A 12,248-nucleotide genomic window follows, 5' to 3' on the forward strand; every position below is an offset into this window, starting at 1 on the left:
GGGAGCCATTTCTTGCCCCTGAATTGGAATATTAACTGCCCCACTAGTGTCCTAGAGGAAGGGAGTGGAGAGGGAGGGACCTGGGGCCCTGAGGATGGTGGTAAACCATTTGAACTGATGGTTCCTTCCCCTGGGCTATTCCCCTCTCCTGCCCTCCAACTTGTGGGGGCTTCCTGCCCTCCCTCTGCACAAGCCAGGTGCCCTTTACCTAGGGTCTTGGACTTCGTAGCCCACTGCAGCACTTCTCCAAACTTTCCTCTGCTTCCCTTCAAACTGTTCTGTGCTCCAACACCAATCCTCTCTGCTCCGACTCTTCCAAACTGTTCTCTGCTCCGACACCAATCCTCTCTGCTCCGACTCCTTCAAACTGTTCTCTGCTCCGACACCAATCCTCTCTGCTCCAACTCCTCCAAACTGTTCTCTGCTCCAACACCAATCCTCTCTGCTCCAACTCCTTCAAACTGTTCTCTGCTCCAACACCAATCCTCTCTGCTCCAACTCCTCCAAACTGTTCTCCGCTCCAACACCAATCCTCTCTACTCCAACTCCTTCAAACTGTTCTCTGCTCCGACACCAATCCTCTCTGCTCCAACTCCTCCAAACTGTTCTCTGCTCCAACACCAATCCTCTCTGCTCCAACTCCTTCAAACTGTTCTCTGCTCCAGCACCAATCCTCTCTGCTCCGACACCAATCCTCTCTGCTCCAACACCAATCCTCTCTGCTCCAACTCCTCCAAACTGTTCTCCGCTCCGACACCAATCCTCTCTGCTCCGACTCCTCCAAACTGTTCTCTGCTCTGACACCAATCCTCTCTGCTCCAACTCCTCCGAACTGTTCTCTGCTCCAACGCCAATCCTCTCTGCTCCAACTCCTCCGAACTGTTCTCTGCTCCAACACCAATCCACTCTGCTCCGACTCCTTCAAACTGTTCTCTGCTCCAACACCCATCCTCTCTGCTCCGACTCCTCCGAACTGTTCTCTGCTCCAACACCAATCCTCTCTGCTCCGACTCCTCCAAACTGTTCTCTGCTCCGACACCAATCCTCTCTGCTCCAACACCAATCCTCTCCGCTCCGACTCCTCCAAACTGTTCTCTGCTCCAACACCAATCCTCTCCGCTCCGACACCAATCCTCTCTGCTCTGACTCCTTCAAACTGTTCTCCGCTCCAACACCAATCCTCTCTGCTCCAACTCCTCCGAACTGTTCTCTGCTCCAGCACCAATCCTCTCTGCTCCGACTCCTCCAAACTGTTCTCCGCTCCGACACCAATCCTCTCTGCTCCAACACCTCCAAACTGTTCTCCGCTCCGACACCAGTCCTCTCTGCTCCGACACCTCCAAACTGTTCTCTGCTCCAACACCAATCCTCTCTGCTCCGACTCCTCCAAACTGTTCTCTGCTCCGACACCAATCCTCTCTGCTCCGACTCCTCCAAACTGTTCTCCGCTCCAACACCAATCCTCTCTGCTCCAACTCCTCCAAACTGTTCTCTGCTCTGACACCAATCCTCTCTGCTCCAACACCAATCCTCTCTGCTCCAACTCCTCCGAACTGTTCTCTGCTCCGACACCAATCCTCTCTGCTCCAACTCCTCCAAACTGTTATCCGCTCCGACACCAATGCTCTCTGCTCTGACTCCTTCAAACTGTTCTCCGCTTCAACACCAATCCTCTCTGGTCTGAGGCCTCCAAACTGTTCTCCGCTCCAACACCAATCCTCTCTGCTCCGACTCCTCCAAACTGTTCTCTGCTCTGACACCAATCCTCTCTGCTCCAACACCAATCCTCTCTGCTCCAACACCAATCCTCTCTGCTCCGACTCCTCCAAACTGTTCTCTGCTCTGACACCAATCCTCTCTGCTCCAACACCAATCCTCTCTGCTCCAACACCAATCCTCTCTGCTCCGACTCCTCCAAACTGTTCTCTGCTCCGACACCAATCCTCTCTGCTCCGACTCCTCCAAACTGTTCTCTGCTCCAACACCAATCCTCTCTGCTCCAACTCCTCCAAACTGTTCTCTGCTCTGACACCAATCCTCTCTGCTCCAACACCAATCCTCTCTGCTCCAACTCCTCCGAACTGTTCTCTGCTCCGAAACCAATCCTCTCTGCTCCAACTCCTCCAAACTGTTCTCAACTCCGACACCAATCCTCTCTGCTCTGACTCCTTCAAACTGTTCTCCGCTTCAACACCAATCCTCTCTGGTCTGACGCCTCCAAACTGTTCTCCGCTCCAACACCAATCCTCTCTGCTCCGACTCCTCCAAACTGTTCTCTGCTCCGACACCAATCCTCTCTGCTCCAACACCAATCCTCTCTGCTCCGACTCCTCCAAACTGTTCTCTGCTCCGACACCAATCCTCTCTGCTCCGACTCCTCCAAACTGTTCTCCACTCCAACACCAATCCTCTCTACTCCAACTCCTTCAAACTGTTCTCTGCTCCAACACCAATCCTCTCCACTCCGACACCAATCCTCTCTGCTCCAACTCCTCCAAACTGTTCTCTGCTCCAACACCAATCCTCTCTGCTCTGACTCCTCCAAACTGTTCTCTGCTCCAACACCAATCCTCTCTGCTCCGACACCAATCCTCTCTGCTCCGACTCCTCCAAACTGTTCTCCGCTCCAACACCAATCCTCTCTACTCCAACTCCTTCAAACTGTTCTCTGCTCCAACACCAATCCTCTCCACTCCGACACCAATCGTCTCTGCTCCAACTCCTCCAAACTGTTCTCTGCTCCGACACCAATCCTCTCTGCTCCGACTCCTCCAAACTGTTCTCTGCTCCGACACCAATCCTCTCTGCTCCGACTCCTCCAAACTGTTCTCTGCTCCAACACCAATCCTCTCTGCTCCAACTCCTCCGAACTGTTCCCTGCTCAGACACCAATCCTCTCTGCTCCAACACCAATCCTCTCTGCTCCGATACCAATCCTCTCTGCTCCGACTCCTCCAAACTGTTCTCTGCTCCAACACCAATCCTCTCTGCTCCAACTCCTCCAAACTGTTCTCTGCTCCAACACCAATCCTCTCTGCTCCGACTCCTCCAAACTGTTCTCTGCTCAGACACCAATCCTCTCTGCTCCGACACCAATCCTCTCTGCTCCAACTCCTCCAAACTGTTCTCTGCTCAGACACCAATCTTCTCTGCTCCGACACCTCCAAACTGTTCTCTGCTCAGACACCAATCTTCTCTGCTCTGACACCTCCAAACTGTTCTCTGCTCCGACACCAATCCTCTCTGCTCCAACACCAATCCTCTCTGCTCCGACTCCTCCAAACTGTTCTCTGCTCAGACACCAATCCTCTCTGCTCCGACACCAATCCTCTCTGCTCCAACTCCTCCAAACTGTTCTCTGCTCCAACTCCAATCCTCTCTGCTCCGACACCAATCCTCTCTGCTCCAACTCCTTCAAACTGTTCTCTGCTCCAACACCAATCCTCTCTGCTCCAACTCCTCCAAACTGTTCTCTGCTCTGACACCAATCCTCTCCGCTCCGACTCCTCCAAACTGTTCTCCGCTCCGACACCAATCCTCTCTGCTCCGACTCCTTCAAACTGTTCTCTGCTCCGACACCAATCCTCTCTGCTCCAACTCCTCCAAACTGTTCTCTGCTCCAACACCAATCCTCTCTGCTCCGACACCAATCCTCTCTGCTCCGACTCCTCCAAACTGTTCTCTGCTCCGACACCAATCCTCTCTGCTCCAACACCTCCAAACTGTTCTCTGCTCCAACACCAATCCTCTCTGCTCCGACTCCTCCAAACTGTTCTCCGCTCCGACACCAGTCCTCTCTGCTCCGACACCTCCAAACTGTTCTCTGCTCCAACACCAATCCTCTCCGCTCCGACTCCTCCAAACTGTTCTCTGCTCCAACACCAATCCTCTCTGCTCCGACTCCTCCGAACTGTTCTCTGCTCCAACACCAATCCTCTCTGCTCCGACTCCTCCAAACTGTTCTCTGCTCCGACACCAATCCTCTCTGCTCCGACACCAATCCTCTCTGCTCCGACTCCTCCAAACTGTTCTCTGCTCCAACACCAATCCTCTCTGCTCCGACACCAATCCTCTCTGCTCCGACACCTCCAAACTGTTCTCTGCTCCAACACCAATCCTCTCTGCTCCGACTCCTCCAAACTGTTCTCTGCTCTGACACCAATCCTCTCTGCTCCAACACCAATCCTCTCTGCTCCGACTCCTCCAAACTGTTCTCCGCTCCGACACCAGTCCTCTCTGCTCCGACACCTCCAAACTGTTCTCTGCTCCAACACCAATCCTCTCCGCTCCGACTCCTCCAAACTGTTCTCTGCTCCAACACCAATCCTCTCTCTGCTCCGACTCCTCCGAACTGTTCTCTGCTCCAACACCAATCCTCTCTGCTCCGACTCCTCCAAACTGTTCTCTGCTCCGACATCAATCCTCTCTGCTCCGACACCAATCCTCTCTGCTCCGACTCCTCCAAACTGTTCTCTGCTCCAACACCAATCCTCTCTGCTCCAACTCCTCCAAACTGTTCTCCGCTCCGACACCAATCCTCTCTGCTCCGACACCTCCAAACTGTTCTCTGCTCCAACACCAATCCTCTCTGCTCCGACTCCTCCAAACTGTTCTCTGCTCCAACACCAATCCTCTCTGCTCCAACTCCTCCAAACTGTTCTCCGCTCCGACACCAATCCTCTCTGCTCCGACACCTCCAAACTGTTCTCTGCTCCAACACCAATCCTCTCTGCTCCGACTCCTCCAAACTGTTCTCTGCTCTGACACCAGTCCTCTCTGCTCCAACACCAATCCTCTCTGCTCCAACTCCTCCGAACTGTTCTCCGCTCCAGAACCAATCCTCTCTGCTCCGACTCCTCCAAACTGTTCTCCGCTCCGACACCAATCCTCTCTGCTCCAACTCCTCCGAACTGTTCTCCGCTCCAGCACCAATCCTCTCTGCTCCGACTCCTCCAAACTGTTCTGCGCTCCGACACCAATCCTCTCTGCTCCAACTCCTCCAAACTGTTCTCCGCTCCGACACCAATCCTCTCTGCTCTGACTCCTTCAAACTGTTCTCCGCTTCAACACCAATCCTCTCTGGTCTGACGCCTCCAAACTGTTCTCCGCTCCAACACCAATCCTCTCTGCTCCGACTCCTCCAAACTGTTCTCTGCTCTGACACCAATCCTCTCTGCTCCAACACCAATCCTCTCTGCTCCGACTCCTCCAAACTGTTCTCCGCTCCAACACCAATCCTCTCTACTCCAACTCCTTCAAACTGTTCTCTGCTCCAACACCAATCCTCTCCACTCCGACACCAATCCTCTCTGCTCCGACTCCTCCAAACTGTTCTCTGCTCCGACACCAATCCTCTCTGCTCCGACTCCTCCAAACTGTTCTCTGCTCCGACACCAATCCTCTCTACTCCGACTCCTTCAAACTGTTCTCTGCTCCAACGCCAATCCTCTCTGCTCTGACTCCTCCAAACTGTTCTCTGCTCCAACACCAATCCTCTCCACTCCGACACCAATCCTCTCTGCTCCAACTCCTCCAAACTGTTCTCTGCTCCAACACCAATCCTCTCTGCTCCAACTCCTCCAAACTGTTCTCTGCTCCAACACCAATCCTCTCTGCTCCGACACCAATCCTCTCTGCTCCAACTCCTCCAAACTGTTCTCCGCTCCGACACCAATCCTCTCTGCTCCAACTCCTCCAAACTGTTCTCTGCTCAGACACCAATCCTCTCTGCTCCAACTCCTCCAAACTGTTTTCTGCTCCAACGCCAATCCTCTCTGCTCCAACACCAATCCTCTCTGCTCCGACTCCTCCAAACTGTTCTCTGCTCAGACACCAATCCTCTCTGCTCAGACACCAATCCTCTCTGCTCCAACTCCTCCAAACTGTTCTCTGCTCAGACACCAATCTTCTCTGCTCCGACACCTCCAAACTGTTCTCTGCTCAGACACCAATCTTCTCTGCTCCGACACCTCCAAACTGTTCTCTGCTCCGACACCAATCCTCTCTGCTCCGACACCAATCCTCTCTGCTCCGACTCCTCCAAACTGTTCTCTGCTCAGACACCAATCCTCTCTGCTCCGACACCAATCCTCTCTGCTCCAACTCCTCCAAACTGTTCTCTGCTCAGACACCAATCCTCTCTGCTCCGACACCAATCTTCTCTGCTCCGACACCTCCAAACTGTTCTCTGCTCAGACACCAATCCTCTCCGCTCCGACTCCTCCAAACTGTTCTCTGCTCAGACACCAGTCCTCTCTGCTCCGACTCCTCCAAACTGTTCTCTGCTCTGACACCAATCCTCTCTGCTCCGACACCAATCCTCTCTGCTCTGACACCAATCCTCTCTGCTCCGACTCCTCCAAACTGTTCTCTGCTCAGACACCAATCCTCTCTGCTCCGACACCAATCCTCTCTGCTCCAACTCCTCCAAACTGTTCTCTGGTCCGACACCAATCCTCTCTGCTCCGACACCAATTCTCTCTGCTCCAACTCCTCCAAACTGTTCTCCGCTCCGACACCAATCCTCTCTGCTCCGACACCAATCCTCTCTGCTCCGACTCCTCCAAACTGTTCTCTCCTCCAACACCAATCCTCTCTGCTCCGACACCAATCCTCTCTGCTTCGACACCAATCCTCGCTCCGACTCCTCCAAACTGTTCTGTGCTCCAACACCAATCCTCTCTGCTCCGACTCCTCCAAACTGTTCTGTGCTCCAGCACCAATGCTCTCTACTCCGACTCCCACACTGTCTGATTGAAGCAGGGGTTTTTATCAGGTGACTAACTGCAGGTGCTCTAATTGACTTCAGGTGCTCTAGTTAATCTATAGCAAACTTTCTTCCCTCTACAGGGAATAAGGCTCCCTTCTAACCCTGTCCTGCTGCCCTTTGGTCATGCTGTATCACAGACCCCAATATAACTCCCAGATCCTTTGGAGCAGTACGACCCCCCACTCTCCTCTCCGGCAGCTAGTTATGTCCCATTGTGCAGATGGGCATTGATGTTTTCCTGCCACAGTGGTGCACGTTGCAATTCTCTTCACTGAATTTCAGCTTGTCGATTTCAGCCCAATTTTCTGAGCTGTCGCAGTCGCTTTGAGTTCTAATTCTGCCCGTTCCAGGGGCAGCCGGTACCTTGGGCGACAGGTGCATTTTACACCCAAGTACGGGGCTCTGGGAGGGGCATGGGGTCTAGTGGGTTAGAACAGGGGGGCTTGGGAGCCAGGACTCCTGGGTTCTCTCCCCGGCTCTGGGACTGGAGTGGGGCTTACTGGTTAGAGCAGGAGGAGCTGGGGGCCAGGACTCCTGGGTTCTCTCCCCAGCCCTGGGAGGGGAGTGAGGGCTGGTGGGTTATAGCACAGGACTCCTGGGTTCTTTCCCCAGCTCTAGGAGGGAAGCTGGGTCCAGTGCTGCTGACCGTGGGGTCCTCTCACCCTTTCGATGTGCCCTCCGCGTCTGAGTAGCAGGGTCCTGGCCAGGACGTTGACGTGCAGCGTGTAGCGGGTGTGGGGTAGCAGCAGCTAGGGAGGGGAAGAGACACAGGGGTGGGTGAGGACAAGCAGGCAGCCACCCCCCATCCCCACCCCTGCACGTATCTGGGGAGGGGCCAGGACCCCTGGCCCCTCCAAAAAGCCAGCGGAAGCTCTTTCTCCCTTGTCATTCAGGAGGTGCTGGACCATGATGGGTAGAGTGCAGCCAGTGTGGGGCACGCCCAGCCTGGCACGCCGGGCACACGCACTCCACTGGGCACCCACATGTGTGGCTGGGCACTGTTGGATGCCGGCAGTGGGGCGTTTCTGGCACGCTTCCCCTGCTGGGCTCTTCTCTCCCACACATTTGGGCACAGCTGGCCCCCAGCCCCTTTCCTACCTTGAAGAGCGGGTGGCACATGGGCAGCTGGCGCAGGGTGGCCAGGGTGAAGGCCTCATCGATCAGGTGGGTGAGCAGCAGGTGGCTGTTGGACTCATGCACCAGGAACTCGGCGTAGCGCACCCAGGTCTTGGCCAGGATCCAGTCCCACTCGGAGTCGCTGGGCAGGAAGATGGGGCTGTCGGGGCCTGGGCACTGGCTGAGCTGCGCGTGGAGAGACACAGGAGGGATGGGGGTGCAGGTTGACCCAGACCGGGGTTGTGAATCCTGCTGCTCCCCCAGGGGCTAGGACCCAGCCGCCCAGGGTGAGGGGACATGACGGAGCAGCAAATCCAGTGTTAGGAAGAGGAGACACACAGCTGGGGTGTGTACACACACACGGAGGTACACACAGAAGGGTGTGGGGCAATTAGGGAGCCAGGACTCTTGGGTTCTCTCCCTGCTCTGGGAGGGGAGTGGGGGCTGGTGATTAGAGCAGGGGGGGGCTGGGAGCCAGGACTCCTGGGTTCTTCCTCCGGCTCTGGAAGGGGAGTGGGGACTGGTGGGTTAGAGCAGGGGGAGCCAGGACTCCTGGGTTTTCTCCTCGGCTCTGGGAGGGGAGTGGGGGCTGGTGGGTTAGAACGGGGGGGCTGGGAGCCAGGACTCCTGGGTTCTCTTCCTAGACCAGTCCCTTAGATGGCAATGCTCAGCCCTGGGACTGTGTAGGGATGGGGGCTGCATGCGGGGGCCCGCCAGGCAGCGTGTGGGGGCTGTTACCTGAATTGCTATGGGGACGAGCTCCCCGGAGGGCTGCAGGTGCAGCAGGCAGAGGGGCGCGGCGATGTACTGCTGGTAGCCGTTGATCGTGTTGGCCGGGATGCCCTCCAAGATTTTATAGTCAGCGAGGAAGATGTTCCCTTTCTGCAAGGCACAGGGGGAGCAGAGAAGAGTGCGGGGGCCAGTGCATCGGGGGGTGCAGAGTGGGGACCCCAGGGCATGGGGAAAAGCTGGGATGTCAGTGCTGTGAGCTTCCCCACAGCAGTGCCCTTTCCCAACGCTGTGAGCTTCCCCACAGCAGTGCCCTGGGTCTAGCCTCTGGAGCTGAGTGGCCAGTGCGAGCGCAGCCACTAACTCTGGAATTGGGCCTGCTGGACACCTCTGATCCGTGGCTGCTCGTGCCTGGAGCAACACTGGGGAGTGAGCTGGGAGGTCAGACACCCCTGTCCCTGGCACCCCACTTACCTCCAGCTCGGCCTGCAGGCTGCTGCTCTCCCCCAGGGAGGAGGCCACCATGGCCGGCGTGACAGGGAAGTTGCAGGGGAGTTCTTTGCAGCGCCGGATCATCATTGGGTGGACCCCGTTCACGAACTGGTACCCGAAGAACGTGTCCTCTCGCCAGTGTGCCCGCACGTACTCTGGGGGGACACGGGCAGGGCAGCCACGGGGTTAACGTGTCGGGCCGGGACTCAGGGGAGCCGAGTTCGAGTCCTACCCTGGGTGCCTGGGGCAGCTTTCGGAGTCTCTCGGGGCCACGGCCTCCCCACACTGGAGAATGGGGCTAATGGTCCAGCATGAGGGGGCCTGATCTCGGAGGGAGTCTGGGCAGCACCTGGCAGAAGCCTGGGGGGTCCCTGATCGTGGTTGGGAGGCTCTGGGCAGGGCCTGGCACAAGCAGCGCTGGGGTCTCCAGCAGCTTGCATCACACCCATCCCAATCACCCTGCTCTGTGGGGGGGGGGGGGCTCTGGTGGGCCCAGGCGAGCAAGGCTCGGGGTGGGGGTGGGGGAGGGTCACCTACCTGTGATCGGGGTCTTGTTGAAGCAGAAAACCTTGTTGATGTCGTCCAGCTTCGCCCAGGAGTTGGTGCAACTCAGGAAACCCTTCAGCCGCAGCTCCACCTGCCTGGGGGGGTGCCAGAGCGAGCGTGTGGGAGCAGGCAGGGGGGGTTCGGGCCTGTCCCTTCGAATGGGGCGGAGATGGAGGGGGCACAGGGCAGGGGCAGGATTAGTGTACAGTGTTGTGTACAGGGTTAGGGTTACTGTACAGGGTTAGGATTAGTGTACAGGGTTGTGTACAGGGTTAGGGTTAGTGTACAGGGTTAGGGTTAGTGTACAGGGTTGTGTACAGGGTTAGGGTTAGTGTACAGGGTTGTGTACAGGGTTAGGGTTAGTTTCTAGGGGCAGGCGCTGGGAACGGGTCTGGCCGTGGGGCAGCAGCACTCACGCATTTCCCCCACGCAGCAGGAAGTTGGTGGTCTTGGTGAAGGAGTACATGGTGTTACAGTCCAGCTCAATGACGTTTTCCACCGCCAGGCACCGGGGCAGTCCAGGGGCGTATTCCTTCCATCTGGGCATGGAGAGACAGCAGGCGACGTTAGCCCTGGCCTGCCGCTGCCCTGCCAATCCCTCAGCCGCAGTCCCGGGATGACCTGTCCTGCGGTTCCTACCACCCGCTCCATCCCCGGGACCCCTGAGACATTATGAATGTATGAGGTTGGATATTAGGAAACGCTATTTCACTAGGAGGGTGGTGAAGCACTGGAATGGGTTCCCTAGGGAGGTGGTGGAATCTCCTTCCTTAGAGGTTTTTAAGGCCCAGCTTGACAAAGCCCTGGCTGGGATGATTTAGTTGGGGATTGGTCCAGTTGGGGATTTAGTTGAGCAGGGGGTCGTACTAGATACCTGCTGAGGTCCCTTCCAACCCTGATCTTCTATGATTCTACGATTTCACTGAAAGATGACAGGGCCAGAAAGAGTTAATTACCTCACAGACTGACCTGACCCATGGCCAACCGGTTAGGAAGATACGCAAATGAAGAGAGCTTTGAAATGCAGCCGGCATTGATGGAGATAGAAGGGGATCTGTGTGCTCAGGTCTTGTGGTGTATTGTCTATTGCGGTGGCTTTGATTCAAAGACCCCAAAAAGGAGTATTAATGTTTAGGAAGACACTTGAGTGAAATAGTGTTATTGTCTCTGTGTCTCTTTGAAGGTTGTGGTAATCTGTATCTGAACTGTTTCATGGATACATTATCCTGTGCTAATTGCCATAATGTTTAGGAGAAGGAAAGTTGAGCTATTGTTTTCTCACGCCAAAACGCTGCTGGAAACGTATAAAAACCTGGAACACGATCCTTCTTCATCTCAGATCTGCTTTGGGTTTCCAGAAGGGGAAACCTTAAGCCACAAGGATTGAGATCCCCAGTCACTGACTGGAGTCACCCTGAATATGGACATTGGACTATAACCTCTGGACTGTTTCTAAAAGGATTTTTGGCTACTACAAGCTCACCTCTGCTATGTATCTGAACCTCAAGAATTGAATTCAAGTCTGTCTGTATATTGAGCTTTCAACCAACACTCTGTCTCTTGTCTTTTTAAATAAATTTTAGTTTAGTTAACAAGACTCGGCCATAGTGTGTATTTTGGGTAAGATCTAAGTTATAATTGGCCCTGGGTGTATGGCTGAGCCTTTGGGATTGGAAGAACCTTTTGTTTTCTACGATGAGATAAGATTTTCAGCAATCATCAACATATCTGACATGCGTGTCTGGGCGGAGGCCTGAGGCTGGGCCCTTTAAGGGAACTGTGTTGTTTGGACTTCTGAGTAACCTGTGAGGTAAAACAGAGGCTGTTTTGGGCTGGTTTGGTAAATCTAAGTCATGGAATATCCACCAGCTTTTGGGGTTTGTCTGCCCCGGATGGAGTGACCTCAGCTGGCTCCCATGGGCGGCATCGTCAGAACCCCATGCAGCCCAGAGGAGGATGCCAACCCACACCGGCATCTCACTCACCCATAGGACTCGCGTCGGTGCTTCAGCTCAGCCTGCCGCTGCGCCAGCAGCAACGGGGAATCGGCATCATCGCAAACCGTCTGGCCTGGGGGAGAGAGAGAAGGCGTGAAAGAGAGAGAGAGAGAGAGAGAGAGATACAGGGGTATGTATGGGGATAGATAGATAGATAGATAGAGGGGGTGGATGGGGATAGATAGATAGATAGATAGAGGGGGTGGATGGGGATAGATAGATAGATAGATAGAGGGGGTGGATGGGGATAGATAGATAGATAGATAGATAGATAGATAGATAGAGGGGGTGGATGGGGATAGATAGATAGATAGATAGATAGATAGATAGATAGATAGATAGATAGATAGAGGGGGTGGATGGGGATAGATAGATAGATAGATAGAGGGGGTGGATGGGAATAGATAGATAGATAGATAGATAGATAGATAGATAGAAGGGGTGGATGGGGATAGATAGATAGAGGGGGTGGATGGGGATAGATGGGGATAGATAGATAGAGGGGGTGGATGGGGATAGATAGATAGATAGATAGATAGAGGGGGTGGATGGGGATAGATAGATAGATAGATAGAGGAGGTTGATGGGGATAGATAGAT

At 54.8% G+C, this 12,248-nt stretch overlaps 1 protein-coding gene across 1 annotated transcript in view; it reads right to left on the reverse strand.

The window, feature by feature from the left end:
* The window catches only part of ALOX12B (arachidonate 12-lipoxygenase, 12R type), a 31,129-nt gene that overhangs the window by 6,021 nt on the left and 12,860 nt on the right, over window positions 1–12,248 (reverse strand). Inside the window, exons 3-9 of the mRNA XM_030546265.1 lie at window positions 11,638–11,722; window positions 10,069–10,191; window positions 9,644–9,747; window positions 9,089–9,261; window positions 8,624–8,767; window positions 7,868–8,071; window positions 7,432–7,518 (exon numbers count right to left, since the gene is read on the reverse strand). Coding sequence (XP_030402125.1) covers window positions 7,432–7,518; window positions 7,868–8,071; window positions 8,624–8,767; window positions 9,089–9,261; window positions 9,644–9,747; window positions 10,069–10,191; window positions 11,638–11,722 — 920 coding nt within the window. The remainder of the gene's footprint in view (window positions 1–7,431; window positions 7,519–7,867; window positions 8,072–8,623; window positions 8,768–9,088; window positions 9,262–9,643; window positions 9,748–10,068; window positions 10,192–11,637; window positions 11,723–12,248) is intronic.

Source organism: Gopherus evgoodei, unplaced genomic scaffold (genome assembly GCF_007399415.2).
Source record: "Gopherus evgoodei ecotype Sinaloan lineage unplaced genomic scaffold, rGopEvg1_v1.p scaffold_43_arrow_ctg1, whole genome shotgun sequence".
Taxonomy (NCBI): Eukaryota; Metazoa; Chordata; order Testudines; family Testudinidae; genus Gopherus; species Gopherus evgoodei.